Consider the following 20,815-nt stretch of genomic DNA (forward strand, 5'->3'; position numbering starts at 1 on the left):
TGAGGGGGGGGCGGTGCAAATCGAAAGTTTGAGGGGGGTGCAAATCGAAATCTTGAGGGGGGGGGGTGCAAATATAAAGTTTGAGGGGGGGGGGGGTGCAAATCAAAATCTTGAGAGGGGGCGGGGGTGCAAATCGAAAAGTTTGTCCCCGGGCGCCGGGAAGGGTCGCTACGCCTCTGCGTGATCCGTCTGATCTGAAAGAGTACCTTACCTGAACATTGTCCCATAAGGTTTGCTCTTAAGGTCAAGGCCGTCCTCTCTCCATTTGCTCAAGTCCTCGTCGTCCCATAACTCTTTACCAACATCCGGTGACTTTGGCCGAGTTTTATTGTTTCCCTTGTCGTCTAACTTCTTCCGGTAGATACCAGGGGTGTCTGTATCTGCTAGCAATGAATCAAAATGGCCGTCTGCTATGTGGGAGCCGTCTGTCGTCTGCTTAGACAAGCAGCCGATTTGAGCCTGAAGAAGTAAAAGAAGGATGTTGTTATAGAAAAGTTATTGTTGCTTTTGATAACCTGACACGTCCGCTCATCCCGAGCGCACACTAGTAAGTAAATGAAGTTCCCTTTCGAACCCCCAAAGAGATGCCTGGAAGAAACTCTGAAGAGGAGAGTAATGATGACTGTATAATCTGTAGGATTCGTAGAAACATGTATCGTGGCTGACTTGCTACAGATATAACCTGACTTTACCACGTCGTCTCTACTGTCGGTTTTTGTAAAGTGCAACAATATGCGCGTCGCTTCATTATTACACTATTATGACAATTTATTACAGTGTAGTAAAGTTCATCTTTAGACCTAGCGATCCATTGTGCAGTTGAAAGTAGAGCTCATATGCTCTTAACTTGGGCATATGGAGGGATGGTGTGGTCAGCACTATACCCAGCCGCCTTTACTTTCCCCAAAGTAAGTCAGGTACCCATCAGAGCTGGGTGGACTGTGGGACGTCCTACAGTCACAAGTGTAAGGCTTAAGTCAAATAAAAACGTACTTCAGTCATATAAAAACGTACTTTAGTCAAATCAGAACGTACGTTAAGAAAATAATGGTAATTCTATAATCATCTGACGCATGACTTTGATTTCTTCTTGACTTAAAATAAATAATCCTCGAAAATCTTATTTTGAAAACCACTTAACCACTAGTTAAGTAAGTTTAATATGTAGTACGAGAGGGGAAAGAAACTCATCATAAACGACACAGGAAGTGACGCAATGGCTGAGTATATCCGTAGTTTTTTAAAAACATATTTTGAGTATATTGAGTTTGAGTAGAGGCTTAAAGAATCGAACAAGTCTCCATGTTTTTTTTTCCACACACGTTTTAAGCATTAGGTTTTGAAATCTATCTATGATAGATTTTAAAATCTAATGCTTTTCAACAACTGATTGATTTAAGAATAGCAACACCAGACAGGGCCCTGAGTTTCTTTTCAGTATCTCTTCGGGGGGGGGGGGGGGGGGGGTTACATTTCCTCCCTCCCGTCTACCCCTACCCACCTCCGAAGAAATAGAAAAAATGTACTTTAACCAATATCCGGACCCCTTCCCCCCCCCCCCCCAGAAAGTTTGAAGTGTGCACCTCTGGAGAAAAATGTCTGAAAGAAACACCGTCAGGTCTGAGCCACCTCTACTGATTATTGTAATGATATACAAACGACACGGTATCATCATTAATTATAATGAATTACACACAGGCCAACTATAATATACAGTGGCTGACCGGAGGACGGTAATTAATTAACTAATTAGGAGACCACCACACGGTTTTACATAATTAAACACCTGATATAGGAGCGATAACGAATATCCGCTGATACGGTCATTCGACATTGACAAGGTGAACAAAATACCCTTCACACCCGCGAACCTGTAAGTCCGGCCGATCGCCAAGGTTGTAGAAACGGTTGGGGATCGTGGAAAACAAAAGAAAGATAGAACTCAGGCTGGGGAGAGGGGGGGGGGTGCGGGGTAAGTTGAAACTGAGTGAACATTTTAGATCGTCATTAGTGACTTATGGGAGGGGGGGGGGGGCGCATGTCATGACATAGTAACTTTTGGGGGTGATACATTAAAAAGTTGGGACAACTAATACTAATAGTAGGAGGTTATTTAGGTAATTGTTACAATCATACTCGAAATTATTAGGTAGGTCTGGTAACGAGTATAATATAAACGACTTTATTAAATCGTAAATACAACACTTGGTAGTAAAAAAAAATATAAGAAAATTACTTGTAAAAAGCAACAACAATAATAATAATAAAGAAGGCGAGGTAATCGGAAATAATCAGACAATGAGACGTCACATAGGCAAAAAAATAAAATAAAACGGTTTTAATAAAAGAAGGCAGAAAATGCAATCGCTATAAGAAAAAGCAAAGTAAATTACTAGATCTACAGTAAAATCACAAAAATGTTCTTGCTAAGTAACTTTTAATATAACTTCTACAGTATTATGACACAAAATGTATGCATGCTGTTACGTTAGCGGGGTTGATGAAGTCATGTTTGGGTTTCACGTGGGCCCATGTCAGACTGACGCAACTGTTGTGAGTTTTGTTGTATGCATGCGTCATGCAAGAATGTCTGCCGTGCCATTCGGTGTAATGAGATCATGTCGTCTGTCATGCGTTGATGTCGTAAATCTGTGTCAGTCATAAAAAAACACAAATCCCACCCGCCGCCCACACGTTAAACTTGCCAGAACAAATTTTCACTGTCATGTGAAAACAAAATGGGCCGTAATTAGGAAATTGCGTTCTGCGAAAGGATGAGGGGGCGATGATTATTATTATTTTTTTTTTTTTGGTTGTTGCAGTTGTGAAGGGTGGATGATTCATTATCATCTTGAGTACATAATACTTGCAGGTGCGCCTACTCGTTTAGGTGCAAGGTGCCGATGTGGAGTTGTGGTCCCTGATGTTGACAACCTAAGCGAAGAGTTACGGTCCTTGATGTCGACTAGCTAATTTCAGAAACTGTTTTGTATTTTTACAAGAAATAATTTTCACTACTTTTGTCTAGTAATTGCGTTGAAATAATAACTTGAAAAGTAAAAAAAAAAAAAATGGATAAATATAAAATCTAATTTACTAAATCGTGTGGGGAAAAAAATAAAGTTTTGTATATATTTAAGTTTAAGCCGTTATATTAAAATTTCAAAATTTTTAAAATTTCAGCTATTGCGTCGTATAATATGTGTCATTATGATGTATTTTCCTACCGTCTTTTACAGTGTTACACTAGTAGTTTGATAGTTTACAAAATACGATAATCTAAAAGTTCTTATTCCATGTATATTTTTGTGAATAGAAGAGATGAAATTAATGCGTTGGATGATAATAAAATTTTATATAAAAAAAAAACTCCACGTGAAGCTTGAGTTAATCTCCACAATGCCGTAAATTTTAATAATAGTGTGGTAATGAAGCGGCGCCACCTGGCGGGGACAAAGAGAGGGAGGGGGTGGCTGTCGTAGGTAAACAGACGCGGCACGCGCATCACATTGACCGAGCACACAACAAGAGGGCACGGAAGTGCTCACGGCGAGTAGCATGGTACCAGAGATCGACTAGCAGGCACAGACTGTGAAGTTTACAGTATCTGACAAAGCAGTCAGGAGAATTGTAAAATAAGAGAACATGCTGTGTGAGGAGGGGTGGGATGGGGCAGAGAGAACGGGGGTGGAGGAACAAAATCGATATGGCGTCACGCATGCATGATGACGCGTGCTCAGCTAGAAAATATAAACTGTTTTTGTGTCGCGTTAGGTCGGCCCACGCGTGTAAACTAGAAACACGAGTGGTTTGTAGGTCAATTAGGGGCACAGATGTTCACGTGTGGCATATGGACATGGGAGGTGGGTCTTGAATGGGAGGGTGGTCTAACATGGGAGGTGGGTCTGACATGGGAGGGTGGTCTGATGATGGTAGGTGGATCTGATATGGGAGGTGGGTCTAACATGGGAGGTGGGTCTAATATGGGAGGTGGGTCTGACATGGTAGGTGGATCTGTTTTGGGAGGAGGGTCTAATATGGGAGGATCGTCTAACATGGGAGGAGGATCATTTTAAACCGCAGCAGCAGATGGCATTACTGTCGAGTTAAGCTGTGACCCATTTGTTCATGTTACAGAATATAGCTATAGTCAAATTTCGTATTTAAAATGTGGTACAGCTTACCAACACGGCTTAGTTAACAAAGTATCTTATATGTGACGGGATTTTTCTATCGAAAACTGTTTGAAAGCGGAATTTTCACGTATAAATTACTTTAAATATTTGTGTCATGTCGTCATTTAGCGTTATAGATCACGTTTTATTTTGATACTCCATCTACTATATATATATATATATATATATATATATATATATATATATATATATATATATATATATATATATATATATATATATATATATATATATATTTCACAAGTTACAAGTTCAACATGTTAAATAAAAACATTTTTATATCGTCTCCACACAATTAAAGTACAACTGCAACAAATACAAACGAAATATTTCTTGTACTAATCATATGTAAAAAGGTTAATCATCTAATTAAAGTTCCTAACCTTCCCCTTCCCACATGAAAAGCTGAGTATGTCTGCATCGAAGTTATAGTACTGTGCTAAAATAACTACATCACCACTAATCCTAAATGCAGCAACAATTATAAAATCAATATCGGCAGAAAAATAAAATAAGAAAAACATACAATACTTGATGATTTATCGGTAACAATATATGCACTTAAAATCTTACACTAGGAATCTAATATGGTAAAAGACCAGACCACAGCATCAACGCTATGCAAGACGACAACAAAGACAGCAGCTCACTAGAAGAAAGCGACCGGCATTAACAATACGACCTACTCCCTAAAATCTCAAGTTAAATAGATACGTCAAGTCTTTCTCTGAGTAGATCTACTTAATAATAAACAAACACATAAATAAACAGATAAACAAAACATATGAATGGATTACTGTCAACAGAACATCCTCTATCTAGTGAAAGTGTCGCTCTACTTACATCGATGTCAGCCCTCTGCAACTATCCACAGAATGAATAAAACCGGAGACCAACTCGCTACCCGGCGTTATGTAACGCGTGCCAGCGCGCGATCAATATATACTCTCCAAACCAACAACTTTCTGTTGTACAGTTCCGTCCTTAATACGCGACCAATCGAATCGTCTGCTAGACTTTATATTATCACCCCACCACTACACGAATTCATTAAACGTCACTACGCAACTCATTTTTTTTTATTTCAGTCTAACGAAAAGGAACGAAAACTAAATTATACCATTTGTTGAGATAACGAACAGAGAAGCTATTGTTTGAGTGGAAAGAGGGAGGGGTAGTGGTGGTGGGATTTACCCCCCCCCCTCTTATTTTAATGGGATAGTTGCTCGTGTGATGGTGAAAGTATCTAGTTGCTATGTTGGTGGGATTTTATGTGGGGGATTTCCATCTTTGTTCCTAAAGCGCTTGAGGCTTTGTAATCATATACATATAAACGTCATTTTAAAAAAAAGTAGTCATATAATAAAACTGGATGATACATAGAACAAACAAGCGTTGATGTTCTCTGTGGTAGATAAAAAAATGTGATACATTGACTGATGTGTGACAAAGTATTTGTATTATTGCATTGTTATTACAATAGCCACACATTATATTTGTACTTTTAAACACTTGAAGCTACGTACATACCTTCAACTAAAGATCCGCACAAAAATACTGCATACTATTATTTTGGTAAAAAAAAAAAGTATTCATAAAAATAGTATGATTACCCGCATACATATTTGCATTGAATTATTAAGATTTTTATAATTACCAGATAGGCCTATACATATTTTATACACTTGTGGATGGATATACTTCACGGATGGTCACATATTACACGTCGACCTGGTAGAATGTAACCCTAACGTAAATCCTAAACGCCCTCATAGTACATCTGATACTAAACCTACTCCAACAGTCTAGAATGGGGTTTTAGTTATGCCGCGTTTACACTTGCGATATGTATACTATACATTTCTAGGGGAAAAAACTTCGCTATAGGGCCTAAGATAATAGGGGAGCCTACTCACTTATTGCGAAGTGTTTTTTTTTTCTAGACATGTATAGTATACATGTCGCAAGCGTAAACGCGGCATTACACAGCACGCGTCTTTGTTTCTTAGCCAATCGAATCACTTCGGTAGGTCTTGTTTATTATGGCGGGAAGTGGGATATAATAGTGGTTATGGATGGGGGGGGGGGGGGGATTTTAAATGAGCAACGGGGGAGGGGAGATGTTGGATGATCAAAAGGGGTGGGGAGATTTTGCATGATCAACTGGGGTGGGGTGATGTTGTATGATCAAATGGGGTGGGGAGATTTTGTATGATCAATTAGGGTGGGGAGATTTTGGATGATCAAATGGGGTGGGGGAGAGTTGAGATGATCAACTTTGAGAGAGTGATATTTACATACTCAATAAGAATGGGGACATTTTAGTGAATGAAATGGGATAGGCAAGTCTCAAGGAAGTCCGAAACTTATGAGTGTACTTGTTTATCTAATCTCGTGGCAACATGCTAATGACCTTGACATTCTGTCGTTGCGACAATTGATGCAATCGGAAATGAGATCAGGAACAAAATACGTGTCATGTGATATCAACGGTGCCGTGGGTTATTTATAGATTTGGGTAATTGTGTGTCCGGTGTACGAGGTGGGGGGGGGGGGGGGGGCGTAGGAGAGTTTTCTGTAGGGTTGATGGTAAAGGCTAGGGAGATAAGATAAGGTGGTCATTTGGTCAAGTCTCGACCGTTAGGTCACAGTAAAGAGACACACATTTGGTCAGAGACAAATATTTGGTCAGAGAAACAGAACTGGTCATTTGGTGAAAGAGACAAAGATTTGGTCATTTGGTCGTCTCGGCCTTTAGGTCACAGTAAAGAGACACACATTTGGTAGGAGAGTCCAAGAATTGGTCATTTTGGTCAAAGAAGGAAAGATTTTGTTCATTTTAATCAAGAAGACTCGAGTCCGGCCATTAAGGCAACCCAAAATAGGCTTAGACTTAGAGCGACATTGTAAATCCTTATGTTCTCGTGCAACTCACGTTTACTTATTATATAATAGCTACTTAAGACGGTACTTTATACACGGCTATCCTGGAATTGACGTTGAATGGGGAGGGGGAGGGAGACTGGGAAGAAAAAAACAGGAGATGGGGGGGGGGGTACAACGAGTCTATTTTTAGTAAGGTGAAAATTTTCCTTGAATAATAAGACTAATATTAAAAAATTGAAGAACCAATGTAACAGATTACAGACTTGATGTGTAATTAAGTGTAAGCTCTGCTGAGAAATGTGTCAACGTGTGATGACGTGGGGGGGGGACATTTTCTGATGGGGAAAAAACTGGGTGATTTCCCTGCATGAAATAAGTTGTATTTTTTTTTTAAATATTATCATCACATGAAAGTAACATTCATGCTTTAGGCTGTTAGAATGTACGTGTTGCATAAAGACACGGGCGCATACGGCTCCACCCAACCACAAAAAACCTTGAGAAAATAACCATTCAATGGACGTCGTTTTTTTTTTTTACATTACAAGCTAGGCAGGTGTCTGAAACCTAAGGCTTATAACAGGCATAGCTGCGGTTTATATATGGAATACATTGCTGCAGCTTTTATAAGCCTTAACTACTGCTCGTATAATACATAACTACTGCTCAAATTATACTTAACTACTGCTCATATTATACATAACTACTGCTCATATTATACATAACTACTGCTCATATTATACATAACTACTGCTCATATTATACATAACTACTGCTCATATTATACATAACTACTGCTCATATTATACATAACTACTGCTCATATTATACATAACTACTGCTCATATTATACATAACTACTGCTCATATTATACATAACTACTGCTCATATTATACATAACTACTGCTCATATTATACATAACTACTGCTCATATTATACATAACTACTGCTCATATTATACATAACTACTGCTCATATTATACATAACTACTGCTCATATAATACATCACTGCAGCTTTTATAAGCCTTAAGTACTGCTCAAAGTAATACATTACTGCTCATATAATATATAACTATTGCTCATATAATACGTAAATACTGCTCATATTATACATAACTACTTCTCATATAATATGTAATTACTGCTCATATAATACGTAACTATTGCTCACATAATACATAACTAATGCATCTTCATATATATGCTTCTAAAATGAGTTTGATAACCTAAGCGTGAAAAATGTTTTCTAACCTGAAGTAATTGAGCTTACACTACTATAACATTCTGTCTCAACATATTTTTTTAAGAGTAATCCATTAATAAAAGTCGGTGTACTAATACAGTTTAACCGTGCCCACCCTCTTAGCGAGATAATAAGGCAACATTTAAGGAACCCAAGACAATAGGCAAATCAGAGCCCTAGCAGTAAACTACAACTGGCATTAACAAAAAAAAACTGGCTATCACCAGTTTGTTGGTAGGATCATTGTCAACGCTACAACCAAGCCTAGCCTACACATTGCCAACACTTTGGTGATGAGTCAGTTCAATATGGTGAGGGGGGGGGGGGGAGAAATGGAGGGGGGGGGGGTTGATCAGCAAACTACACACATCTTGATGACGTAAAAGGGAGATGACAATCACAAACCGTTTAAATGAAATGGTTAGAAGACAGCATTTCGCATAATTACCCTAATTACCATAAGAACTGCCATTTTGACGGTGGTATTTCCTTTTGTTTTTGTTTATTAGTTGTTTTTCCTCAGTAACGTTAATACTGTCAAAATGTTAGCCTAGTTTGAGCACACTGCTAGAGTCAACACATCGACATAGGATAAATATGGCTTATATTTGACATCAAAACGAAATATTTTACTCTGATGCGTTATTTAAATTTAGAAACTAAATTAAAAGATATTATAATTAGCTTCATTGTTACCTAATTAACATAATATTGCATTAGGTACAAAAAAGAAATCACATAAACGTAAAATGTACATATTTTATTTTCGAGCTTTCAATAACTTTATTAATTTGTAATGAACCGTTCGTAATGAAATGCTAAGTGCCTTTTTTTTTAAATTTAAAAAAAAAAACAAGTTAATAAAAAGTCTAGTGACAATTTAAGCGCAATTTCCTTATGTTATCCATAACAATTTTTAATTTTTTGTGACCGAACGAAAGGATATTTTTTTGCGCTAAAAAAAAGTACAACTATATTAACCTATATCAACGGAAATAGTTTTATTTTAACGAGTAGGCCTACACGATGCTCAGTTTTAAAAAAAAAGTAAATATCATCCTAGGCCTACACGATGCTCAGTTTTAAAAAGTAGTAAATATTTTGTTGTGACCGAACGAAAGGATATTTTTGAAAACTTTCTTCGGCAATATTGTTCTAAATTATGACAGGAATCGATTGGTAAATGTTTCAAGTCGCTAAGTGGTCTGGTTGCCGAGATATGGGCAAAAAACTGCATTTTTTTGAGGTTTTTTGGCTTTTCCGGGAAATCCAGGAAGGAATTCCGGGAATTCTTTTGGCCCACAATCATCCTCTGAACTTGCTTAACATATTTGCTTTTGTAACTAGTCCTCGATATTGCTTCGTTGAGGAGGAGATACGACTTAAAGCTGCGGACACACATCCATCCATCCATCCAGAAATGACGAGTTAATGATCACAATTCGTGTAAGGAAATTGCGCTAAAAAAGATGGGGGGGGGGGGGGGGTGATGAGGGTCCGTTGATAGTCGGTGTATGGGGTAGATAGAAATAAGAAATGTCATATGCTGGTATATGGGGTAGATAGAAATAAGAAATGTCATATGTTGGTGTACGAGTTGTCAAGTGTGCGAACTAGTGTGAAGTCAGGATGTTAAGACAGTTAAGATGGTCGTAGCATGATGGTTGTAGCAAGATGATCGTCCATGATGGTCTGTGTGGGTTTGTCTAAGGGTGTATCCGTCGCCACTTCCTTTTTAACTATCTTATCAGTCAAGAGCGGGGATTCTCAATCTTTGTCAAGATTACATTTTTTAGCATATTTTCACGTTGAAGAGTTTAAACGATCCCTTTCGGGTTAGGGGCGGGGATTTGGGTGGGTGGGGGTTGTATTTACCGTTGTATTCCTATCACTAGTCAGACAGTGAATATAGACTATGGTAGTTTTTGTGAAAGAGGTTATGGTTTGGGTTAGGGATAGGATTATGGTTTGGGTTAGGGATATGATTATGGTTTGGGTTAGGGATAGGATTATGGTTTGGGTTAGGGATAGGGTTATGGTTTGGGTAAGGGATAGGATTATGGTTTGGGTTAGGGATAGGATTATGGTTTGGCTTAGGGATAGGATTTTGGTTTGGGTTAGGGATAGGATTATGGTTTGGGTTAGGGATAGGGTTATGGTTTGGGTTAGGGATAGGATTATGGTTTGGGTTAGGGATAGGATTATCGCTGCAAAAAGCAAATTGATGTGATTTGGATTTTCGCGACTTAGGTTTGGGGTCTTCTTCGATCTTAATAGTAAAGTTGGACGGCATTTCATACATCATAATTAGTATTATGTCCCCACCTGATATGCATCAGAGAGACCATTGACTCCGATTTCAGCCAGCTTTTCTTCCGAATCAAGAACTACACAGCAGCAGTTGATTGATTCTGGAGTTTACTCTCCTAGATGGGTTGCTGTCCCCAGCTATCAAGCCATATCTGCTTGGGGTTTCGAACTAAGACTTTTTGATTTAGCATTCACGAGCTTTACCGACCCGACCACGCAGATCCCTCCTATCCGAGTGACCCATAGTTAAGACATGTTGATATATAGGCAACAACACCCATTGCCCGTGCTTCTTACAATACTAACGTGCTTCTAAAACATGTGTGTTTAGGTGTAGTACCCCATTATAAGGGGCACTGATAGATCTATAGATGATATGTGTTTAGGTGTAGTATCCCATTATAAGGGGGCACTGATAGACCTCTATATGATCTATGTGTTTAGGTGTAGTATCCCATTATAAGAGTCACTAGTAGACCTCTATATGATCTATGTGTTTAGGTGTAGTATCCCATTATAAAGGCACTGATAGACCTCTATATGATCTATGTGTTTAGGTGTAGTACCCCATTATAAGAGTCACTAGTAGACCTCTATATGATCTATGTGTTTAGGTGTAGTATCCCATTATAAGAGTCACTAGTAGACCTCTATATGATCTATGTGTTTAGGTGTAGTATCCCATTATAAGAGTCACTAGTAGACCTCTATATGATCTATGTGTTTAGGTGTAGTATCCCATTATAAGGGCACTGGTAGACCTCTATATGATCTATGTGTTTAGGTGTAGTATCCCATTATAAGGGGACTGATAAACCTCTACATGATCCGGTCCAGACTATTGTTGATATACAACCACCCCCACCCTATCCCCCCACCCCCGCAGTCATATCTATTGAGTCAGTAGGTCAGTAAACCAGGTAGGGGTCTATTTCTGAACATTTTTTCTTCCCCCGGGAGCCGAAAATAAAACACTGGCCGTCCCAAACTTTTCCACCCAGTCTCTAGTTGGGGCAGGTGGAAACAGCGTCCTTCAGTGTACCCGATACAAAATATAAAACCTTTCACGGTTGGTTGGTTTCACGTTCCACATCACCCCCCACACCACCCCATCACCCTCTAGACTTACCCTTGATTCATAAACAATCTCAACTGCTATCATTCGTTGTGCTTTTTTTAAATTTTAAAATGACAACAGTGAATATAAGGTGGAAGGTATTTTTGGTTTCTACACCTATGACCTCAACCGGAAATGGTTGTAAACCAACACCGCCCCCCTCCCCTCCCCACCATGGCTGGAATGACACGTGACACAGAGCTATGTGCGGTACCCAAGGGTGTTGGTCACGTGGGCTTTGGCTGTCTTTTGTGTGTGTTTTTCTTTCTTTCAACCACAAAGAATAAGGACGCCGCCGCACTCTTTATTTAGCATCCAAGAGATGGCGGTGACAAGGGGGGGGGGGTGTTCTGCAACTAGTAGGGCAATACTGTATCGTTTTCAATGTCTTTATATTCGGTAGTCCGTCGGTCGTTGGGGTTAGATCGCTAGAAACTAGCGGTAGTTTCAGTGATGGGGGTAGGGTTAGCGTTAGATTAGATCGCTAGAAACTAGCGGTAGTTTCAGTGTGATGGGGGTATGGTTAGCGTTGGATTGCTAAAAACTAGCAGTAGTTTCAGGGATGGAGTGGGGTTAGCGTTAGGGTTAGATTCCAAAAAACTAGCGGTAGTTTCAGGGATGGAGTGGGGTTAGCGTTAGGGTTAGATCGCTAAAAACTAGCGGTAGTTTCAGGGATGGAGTGGGGTTAGCGTTAGGGTTAGATCGCTAAAAACTAGCGGTAGTTTCAGTGATGGAGTGGGGTTAGCGTTAGGTTTAGATCGCTAAAAACTAGCGGTAGTTTCAGTGATGGAGTGATGTTATTTAATATTATTTTCAAATGATGAATGGATCTTCTGTTTTGATTCCATTTCTTTTTACTTTAGCTCTCTGTATGAATGAGGCTATTCTACTTCCAAGTACAGTACGGTTAAACGTTTTATTTTGGTTGAATGCTAGGAGATTTCTTCTTTCAGTCTGACCTTGACCCCCCCCTCAACTCAATCCGAACCCACTCACATTCTTTAATTTAAAACGGCGAATCAAATTAGGCGCGTTATTCCCCAACGTCTACTATGTTACTATATATAGCGCTGGAAAATTTTAAGCCACCAGTGATGCAATCCTACAAGCAGCAGTGATATCACATGACACGTAACCACCAATCACATTTGTTTTTTTACGAGCGTGTTTTAGTGCTTGAATGTTTCGTTTTTATCGTTTTAAAATTGAACAAAAAAAAGTAAATATTAAACTTTGTAAGTATGCTAAGGCTAATAAATCAAAAGCATTGATAACGCCACACTGAGGTGTAATTTCCATAACTTTTCTTTCATTGAGAATTCGTCTGTTGAGCGTTCTTTATTTTTAAAAAGCCGGCATTACTACACTATAGTATCGTATCGAGTTTGTTTTTTCTTCGATACTACTGCTGGAATCAATGTAAGCATTAGGGTAAGAATTTAGACTGGGAACTTTCAATAAACTGGCTACGGTCCACGTGACATTTCACTAGGTACCAGCCCGCCAGCTTGTTTAAGAAAGATCTAGATCTAGAACAATTTGCTTAAAACACCGATAGTGTTTTATATGGTAGGGTGTGTGTGTGTGTGGGGGGGGGGGGGGGGGGGTGTAGCACTGAGTCAAACAATAAAGAATTGACCCACCCTCCCTTAAAGTTAAATATACATAAAGCGTTGTGTTGACAACTTGACCTTGACATTCATCGACGACATGTCAAATATTGTTTTTTTTCCGTTCGGCCTGTCCGGGCCATATATCGGGGATTCCCTGACCTACTTTTTTTTTTTAATTTCAAAAGCCTCCCCCCCCCCCTAACTGTTCCATTACGTATTTACAAAAAAAGGGGGGGGGGGGAGATTGTTTAGTTTTGGATTAGGGTATGTGACGCATGCCTTTCCCGGATTATTTTTCATACCACTGTCAGACAATGGACTCGACTAAAAATGGGGGTGTTATATCGTAGCATAACAGAGGGGTTACAGTTATGTTATGGTGTATGAACTGGAAGTGTGGGATAAGGATTTGGGATTGGGTTAGGGATATGGCTAATACTCAAAGAGGAATAAACATAACTTCATAGTTTACTACTAGCAACCTTACACCCCCTATTTTGGAAGACTCTATTATAATTACATTGTCAGACTCAAATAAATACTCTTTGAAGGGGTGGGGTGGTGGTTACTTATTTTATTATACGGGGTGGGGTGGGGGGTGGTGGTCAAGAGTCGTGTGTGGTATGTAACACTTTATTTTTTTAAATACATTTTTTTTTTTCAAATTTTCCGCTAGCATTTCTTATGTAATAGGGCTGTATCTATAATTATTCAAATATATTTGGGGAGCAGTTACAATGGAATAGTTATTTTAAAAAAAATGTTCGAAACATACACCATGTGGCACATTCTGTGTGTGTGTGTATGTGGAAGGGGTGGGGTGTGGATTTGTTAAAGCTAATAATGTATGGGGAGTGCTCTCGGTAGAAGTGTATGAAAGTGTTTTACAAGACATAATTTGGGGTGGTAATGTTCAAAAATGTCATAGTTGTGTGCGTGATATAATATGTGAACGACCATACCACTACTGCTCATGTACACAAAAAGCAAAAACTGGCCATCACCCAAAAACGACTGCCATACAATAAGCAACACTAAACATACACCTCGGCTGGTAGAGCACAAGGCTGATGACCCACAGGCTCAAGTACGGATCCCTGACGAGACCGCAGGACGTCCCTGAGTCCACCCAGCCCTAATGGGTACCTGGCTGACTTTAGGGAAAGTAAAGACGGCTGGGCTATAACTGACCAGTCTATCCCTGGGGTCACGAAAACAGAACTCTACTTCATCTGCCGCACTGACCTCCAGATCCAAAATGGTAACTTTACTTTTTTTCTAATTAAACTAAGTACTAACGCTAATAGTAAGTGCCGTTAACTGCTAAGTGCTAACGTATCGGTATATATGGTATAGACAATGCCCGCACTGCAAATATACGCGCACAGCTAGTCCACAAGTGCTGTATAAAAGTACAATGGTAAAGTGTAATGCATACATTTGAAACCTACACAAGTACAGGCTATAAAAAGTTGGCCTCCAAATACAAGAAACAAAACAAACTACAAGTTTCAGCATGGCGGTGACGTCACATTCGAACAAAAAAACTTGGACGGAGATAAAAATAGTAACAGAAGACGTGCTTTGGTAACGCTAAGTACGTTCTCAACTCGGCAACTCTCTTAGAAATACTTAGCGAGTCTACTTTATGAAACGGTCATTATCTTTTTTTTTTAATTGCACAAAGCGCAATTTGAGAGTTAATAAAATAAATTATAGTTTCTTTCCATAGTTAAAGCCACTTACTTCATGCAGTATTTTATTTCTAAATAAACAGTGGGCAATATTAAAGTATGTTAACCTATATATATATATATATATATATATATATATATATATATATATATATATATATATATATATATATATATATATATATATATATATATATGGACATAAAACATCTAAAAGATGAGGATAACTAAACGAGCATATCACACGACAATTCTTTCAATTACCTTGTTTGTTATTTTAATGTTCCCCGCCAGACTCACCAAATTAGCAGACGACACAAGTCCTGCTGAGGCTACTGTTGCTCGACTGACCGGCCACTTCTGCTGGGCTACTTAACCTCGCGTGGCGGTCACGGATTAGCGAACCCCCGGCCACGGACATGCCAATTAACGCACGCGGCCCGCGGCATTCGTTAAAAGCGGGATTAGAAAATCAATAAGCATAAATAGGTGTGACCTTCGCAAGGTTGCGGTAGCTGGATCTACAAATGATAGAGGTGGAACATACACCGTGTGTGTCTGATATGGTTTTGCATATTGGTGTCTGGTGTGTCTACATATGATAGAGGTGGTACAAACATGATATGGGCCTGATATAATGTGTCTATTGTGATTGTAAATTGGTGTCTAGTGTCGTAGCACTATGGCTTGCCTTATGCCATTGTACTGTAGTTTGCCTATACCACAGTAGGCCAACTATCGTTTACATATTACCAAAGTACTACATTTTGTCTAATTCCACAGTACTACAGTTTTCCTAATACAACAATACTACAGTTTCCTAGCACCAAAGTAATAACTGCTTGTTTTCCTAATGCCAGAGTACTATTGTTTACATATTACCAAAGTACTACAACTTGCTCAATTTCAAAGTACTAAATTTTTCCTAATACAAAGGTACAGTATTTTTCCTAATGCCACAGTACTACAGCTTACCTAATGCTACTAAACTATTTTTCCTAATGCCACGGTACTATAGTTTGCCTAACGCCACAATACTACAGTTTGCCTAATGCCCCAGTACTACACAATACCCCAGTTTGCCTATTCCTACAGTACTTCCGCTTGTCCAATGCCACCATCTATTATTTTCCCACTGCCAAAATACGCTAAAATATTTTTTCCTCACACTTTATTTCCAGCATGTTAAGTTTTCAATTTCACAGAGATAAAAAAAATCTTTAAACGTTATAATACACTTGAACTTACAGTGTTATATACGAGCTGTGTAGCTGAGTACTTACACGAGGCATGGTGCACACGAATCCAAATCTTCACCAGGTGTCTGCACCTATTGAATCCACAAGATGTATGGCCTCAATGAATCCAATGATGTTGAGGTTTAGTGAACCGATCAGATTTCGGGACCTATTGAATCCACACGATGTCGGGACCTAATAAATTCACAAGATATTGGGACCTACTGAATCAACAAGATGTCGGGACCTATTGAATCCAGGTTGGGACCTATTGAATCCACAATATGGGCCTACAGAGAATCCACACAATGTCGAAACCTTAATGAACCCAATGATGTCAAGACTTGCTGAATTGACCTACTGGTCACTACTTCCTCCACTACAAGGTCTCCCAGACCACTAGGTCATTAGGTCAACGTTCACTACCTCGCCTAACGTGAACAGTGACACATGAAACAAAATGTTCACTATTTCCCCAGTACAGAAGTGATACTTCACCAGTTGAGCTTCGTTGAACTTTTGACCCGGGCATACTTTTGTTGTTGCCCTTTCGCTAACACGAAATGTAACCAGATTGCTTTTCTATTTAGACTTAGAGACAAGAAAAAACCAATTGGAGACATGAATCAACTACATCGACGATTAGCTCTAAAAAAAAATCTTAACCTTAATTGTTATTAGCTTCAGTAGTAATTCCAAACACTTAGGTCCATCTTCTTCGTTCCTAATTTTAATAATCTTTTCCCGTTTGTGCCTGAGACACACGGGGCAGATAAAGTAGAGTTCATCTGTTTCAATGACCTCGGCATACAGGGGTATAATGTGGTCAGCACTATGCCCAGCCGCCTTTGTTTCCCTAGCGTGAGTTAGCTACACATTAGAGCTGGGTGTACTCAGGGACGTTCTGTTGATTTGAACTCGGATTCGAACCTGAGACTTTCGGGTTAGCAGTATAGCTCTCTACTGCTAGGCGACGATCTTAATTGTAATATTGGAGGTGATTCCCTCCACCACAGTTAAGTAATACGTATCAGTATATAATGCGCCATATGGCCTGTTAATTCGTTTACTTCGCTTTGATCCTTTATGAATTTGTTTGCATAGTCTTTGTCAACACCAGGGCTATCTACAAGGGGTGAATGTGGGGTGGGACGGCAGCTTACAATCTGGGACAACAATGTGTGGTACACAGGCAGAGCGCTTGTTTGTCGATCTGAAAGTCTTGAGTTCGCATCCCAGCCCGAGGCTATGAAATGGTTCACGAATCCACCTAGATAATAGAATAACTGGTTCCAGACTTAGGTCTGATGACCAGGCGCTTCCAATGCCCAGGTCACTTATTATATGGCCAACTATTTATGGACTGCCCGCACTTTATTGTGTTTTGATCTAGAAACATCTAAACTTGACACCCAAGTATATTTAGTACGGCCCAAGGACGAGGCAGGAAGCGAGTGTATTTATCTGATCCTAAGCTTAGAAATGTTAACCCTACCCAGCCCAGAAATATTTATCTGATCCTAAACCTAGAAATGTTAACCCTATCCAGCTCAGAAATATTTATCTGATCCTAAGCCTAGAAATGTTAACCCTATCCAGCACAGAAATATAATACATGTTTGTATAATACAAGGTTTGTTTGCACAGTAAAGCTCTAAATAAATTTAACAGTCTGGTCAAATATTTGAATTTGAAAAGGTCGTACAGTTTTTAAAAAAAAAGACCTTGGTGTTGAATAATATATTGTCATGTAAAATTTGATATAACATGTCTCGTGCTTTCAAATTACTTCGGTTCATTTTAAAGTCTTAACGGCTAATGGCAGACATAATAGAATACGTCAGAAATGATAGCACACAGCAGACTTTACAGCACATGGCAGAAATTACAACATATGACAGACATTATATTACATGGCAGATTGACACAAAAAACTGATTAGCACACACAACAAACCGTAGGCTTATACATTAAAAAAAAACATACATTTAATTAAACTCTAATACTATAGTAGAAATTTAAGTGCAGTGTACAAAATGTATTGAAAAGATTTCTAAAGCGACCAACGCTTTTCCGATTACCATTATAGTGTAATAACATTCATAGTTCCTTTCTTATATGTACTGCATTTAAAAGATTGTTATCATAAATGCTTTTTTTTTTAAATTTTTATATTAAATCTTTAAAAAAAATTCCGGTAGGTTTAAGATGCACAAGTGTAAATTCTTCCTTCACTTGCCTCACCTACTTGGGAAGCAAGGCTTTAAATGACAAACCGGCACGGGGTGACCCATGCATCAAAAACCTGGGCCCCTGTGGCAGGAAATCACGTGACCGTGAACAGTTCACGTTGGCGCAGGACGTGACACAGATGACTTACAGCAGTGGAGAAAAGTAAATAATATGGCGGGACCTCGGCTGTAAAGTAACGTTGAGACATGTTTCAGTCGATCTAAAGCAGGGGTTCTCATTTTTTTCATTTCTTTTTACTCTAGGGGCCTTTAGTTAGTTGAGAACAGAGCTTCTTCCAGGCATCTCTTGAAATTTATATAAAAATATATACTTTTAACAGTGTCCGCCTTACCCCCACCCCCCGGAAAAAGTCCACTGACCCCCGAAAATTTCAAGTGCCCCCCCCCCCTCCCCCCGGAGAAAAAAGTCTGGAAGAAACACTGGTTGAGAATATTAAATAATATGGCGGGACCTCGGCTTTTTGGTAACGTTGAGACTTGTTTCGTTCAGTCGATCTAAAGCAAGGGTTCTCGCTTCTTTTTGACTGTCGGGGCATTTAGTAAGTCGAGAGTGGACTTTGTCGGCAGTTTGTTAAATAGAGAGAACATTTTTGTCAGCTGAACATGGATCCCATAACTGGCAAATTTTACGGTTTATTAATCCAGCTTCACAATGATCCCATTACATTAAGAAATCGACATTGTTTCATTTTGTTAAAAGTGGACCCCCTTTTTCGTCAAATGTAGACCCTCCCCCCCCCCCCCCCCCCCCCCATAAGTAAAGTTCTCTTTTGGAACCTGACGGTCCATGAGGCAAGTGAAGTAGAGTTCACCTCCATAACAGACATCTAAATATGGACAACTGTCAAATATGGACAACAACACAGTTAAACATGGACCACAATCAAACATGGACCACAGTCAAACATGGACCACAATCAAACATGGACCACAGTCAAACATGGACCACAGTCAAACATGGACCACAGTCAAACATGGACCACAGTCAAACATGGACCACAGTCAGATATGGACCACAGTCAAACATGGACCACAAACATGGACCACAGTCAAACATGGACCACAGTCAAACATGGACCACAGTCAAACATGGACCACAGTCAAACATGGACCACAGTCAAACATGGACCACAGTCAAACATTGACCACGGCAAACATGGACCACAGTCAAACATGGACCACAGTCAAACAGACCACAGTCAAACATGGATCACAGTCAAACATGGACCACAGTCAAGCATGGACCACAGTCAAACAAGGACCACAAACATGGACCACAGTCAAACATGGATCACAGTCAAACATGGACCACAGTCAAACATGGACCACAGTCAAACATGGACCACAGTCAAACATGGATCACAGTCAAACATGGACCACAGTCAAACATGGACTACAGTCAAACATGGACCACAGTCAAACATGGACCACAGTCAAACATGGACCACAGTCAAACATGGACCACAGTCAAACATGGACCACAGTCAAGCATGGACCATAGTCAAACAAGGACCACAGTCAAACATGGACCACAGTCAAGCATGGACCATAGTCAAACAAGGACCACAGTCAAACATGGACCACAGTCAAACATGGACCACAGTCAAACATGGACCACAGTCAAACATGGACCACAGTCAAACATGGACCACAGTCAAACATGGACCACAGTCAAACATGGACCACAGTCAAACATCGACTACAGTCAAATATGGACCACAGTCAAACATGGACCACAGTCAAACATCGACTACAGTCAAATATGGACCACAGTCAAACATGGACCACAGTCAAACATCGACTACAGTCAAATATGGACCACAGTCAAACATGGACCACAGTCAAACATCGACTACAGTCAAATATGGACCACAGTCAAATATGGACCACAGTCAAACATCGACTACAGTCAAATATGGACCACAGTCAAACATGGACCACAGTCAAACATCGACTACAGTCAAATATGGACCACAGTCAAACATGGACCACAGTCAAACATCGACTACAGTCAAATATGGACCACAGTCAAACATGGACCACAGTCAAATATGGACCACGGTCAAACATGGACCACAGTCAAACATCGACTACAGTCAAATATGGACCACAGTCAAACATGGACCACAGTCAAACATCGACTACAGTCAAACATCGACTACAGTCAAATATGGACCACAGTCAAATATGGACCACAGTCAAACATGGACCACAGTCAAACATCGACTACAGTCAAATATGGACCACAGTCAAACATGGACCA

The 20,815-nt window shown here is 39.6% G+C and overlaps 1 protein-coding gene across 2 annotated transcripts in view; it reads right to left on the reverse strand.

Annotated features, from left to right (window-relative positions):
- LOC131957443 (uncharacterized) overlaps positions 1–20,815 on the reverse strand; it is a 47,219-nt gene that overhangs the window by 2,737 nt on the left and 23,667 nt on the right. For both annotated transcript variants that reach the window (XM_059322253.1, XM_059322252.1), the window contains one exon: positions 212–459. In XM_059322253.1, coding sequence (XP_059178236.1) covers positions 212–459 — 248 coding nt within the window. The remainder of the gene's footprint in view (positions 1–211; positions 460–20,815) is intronic.

The sequence above is a fragment of the Physella acuta genome, unplaced genomic scaffold (assembly GCF_028476545.2).
Source record: "Physella acuta isolate Inbredline_101_S28 unplaced genomic scaffold, ASM2847654v3 ptg001244l, whole genome shotgun sequence".
Taxonomy (NCBI): Eukaryota; Metazoa; Mollusca; class Gastropoda; family Physidae; genus Physella; species Physella acuta.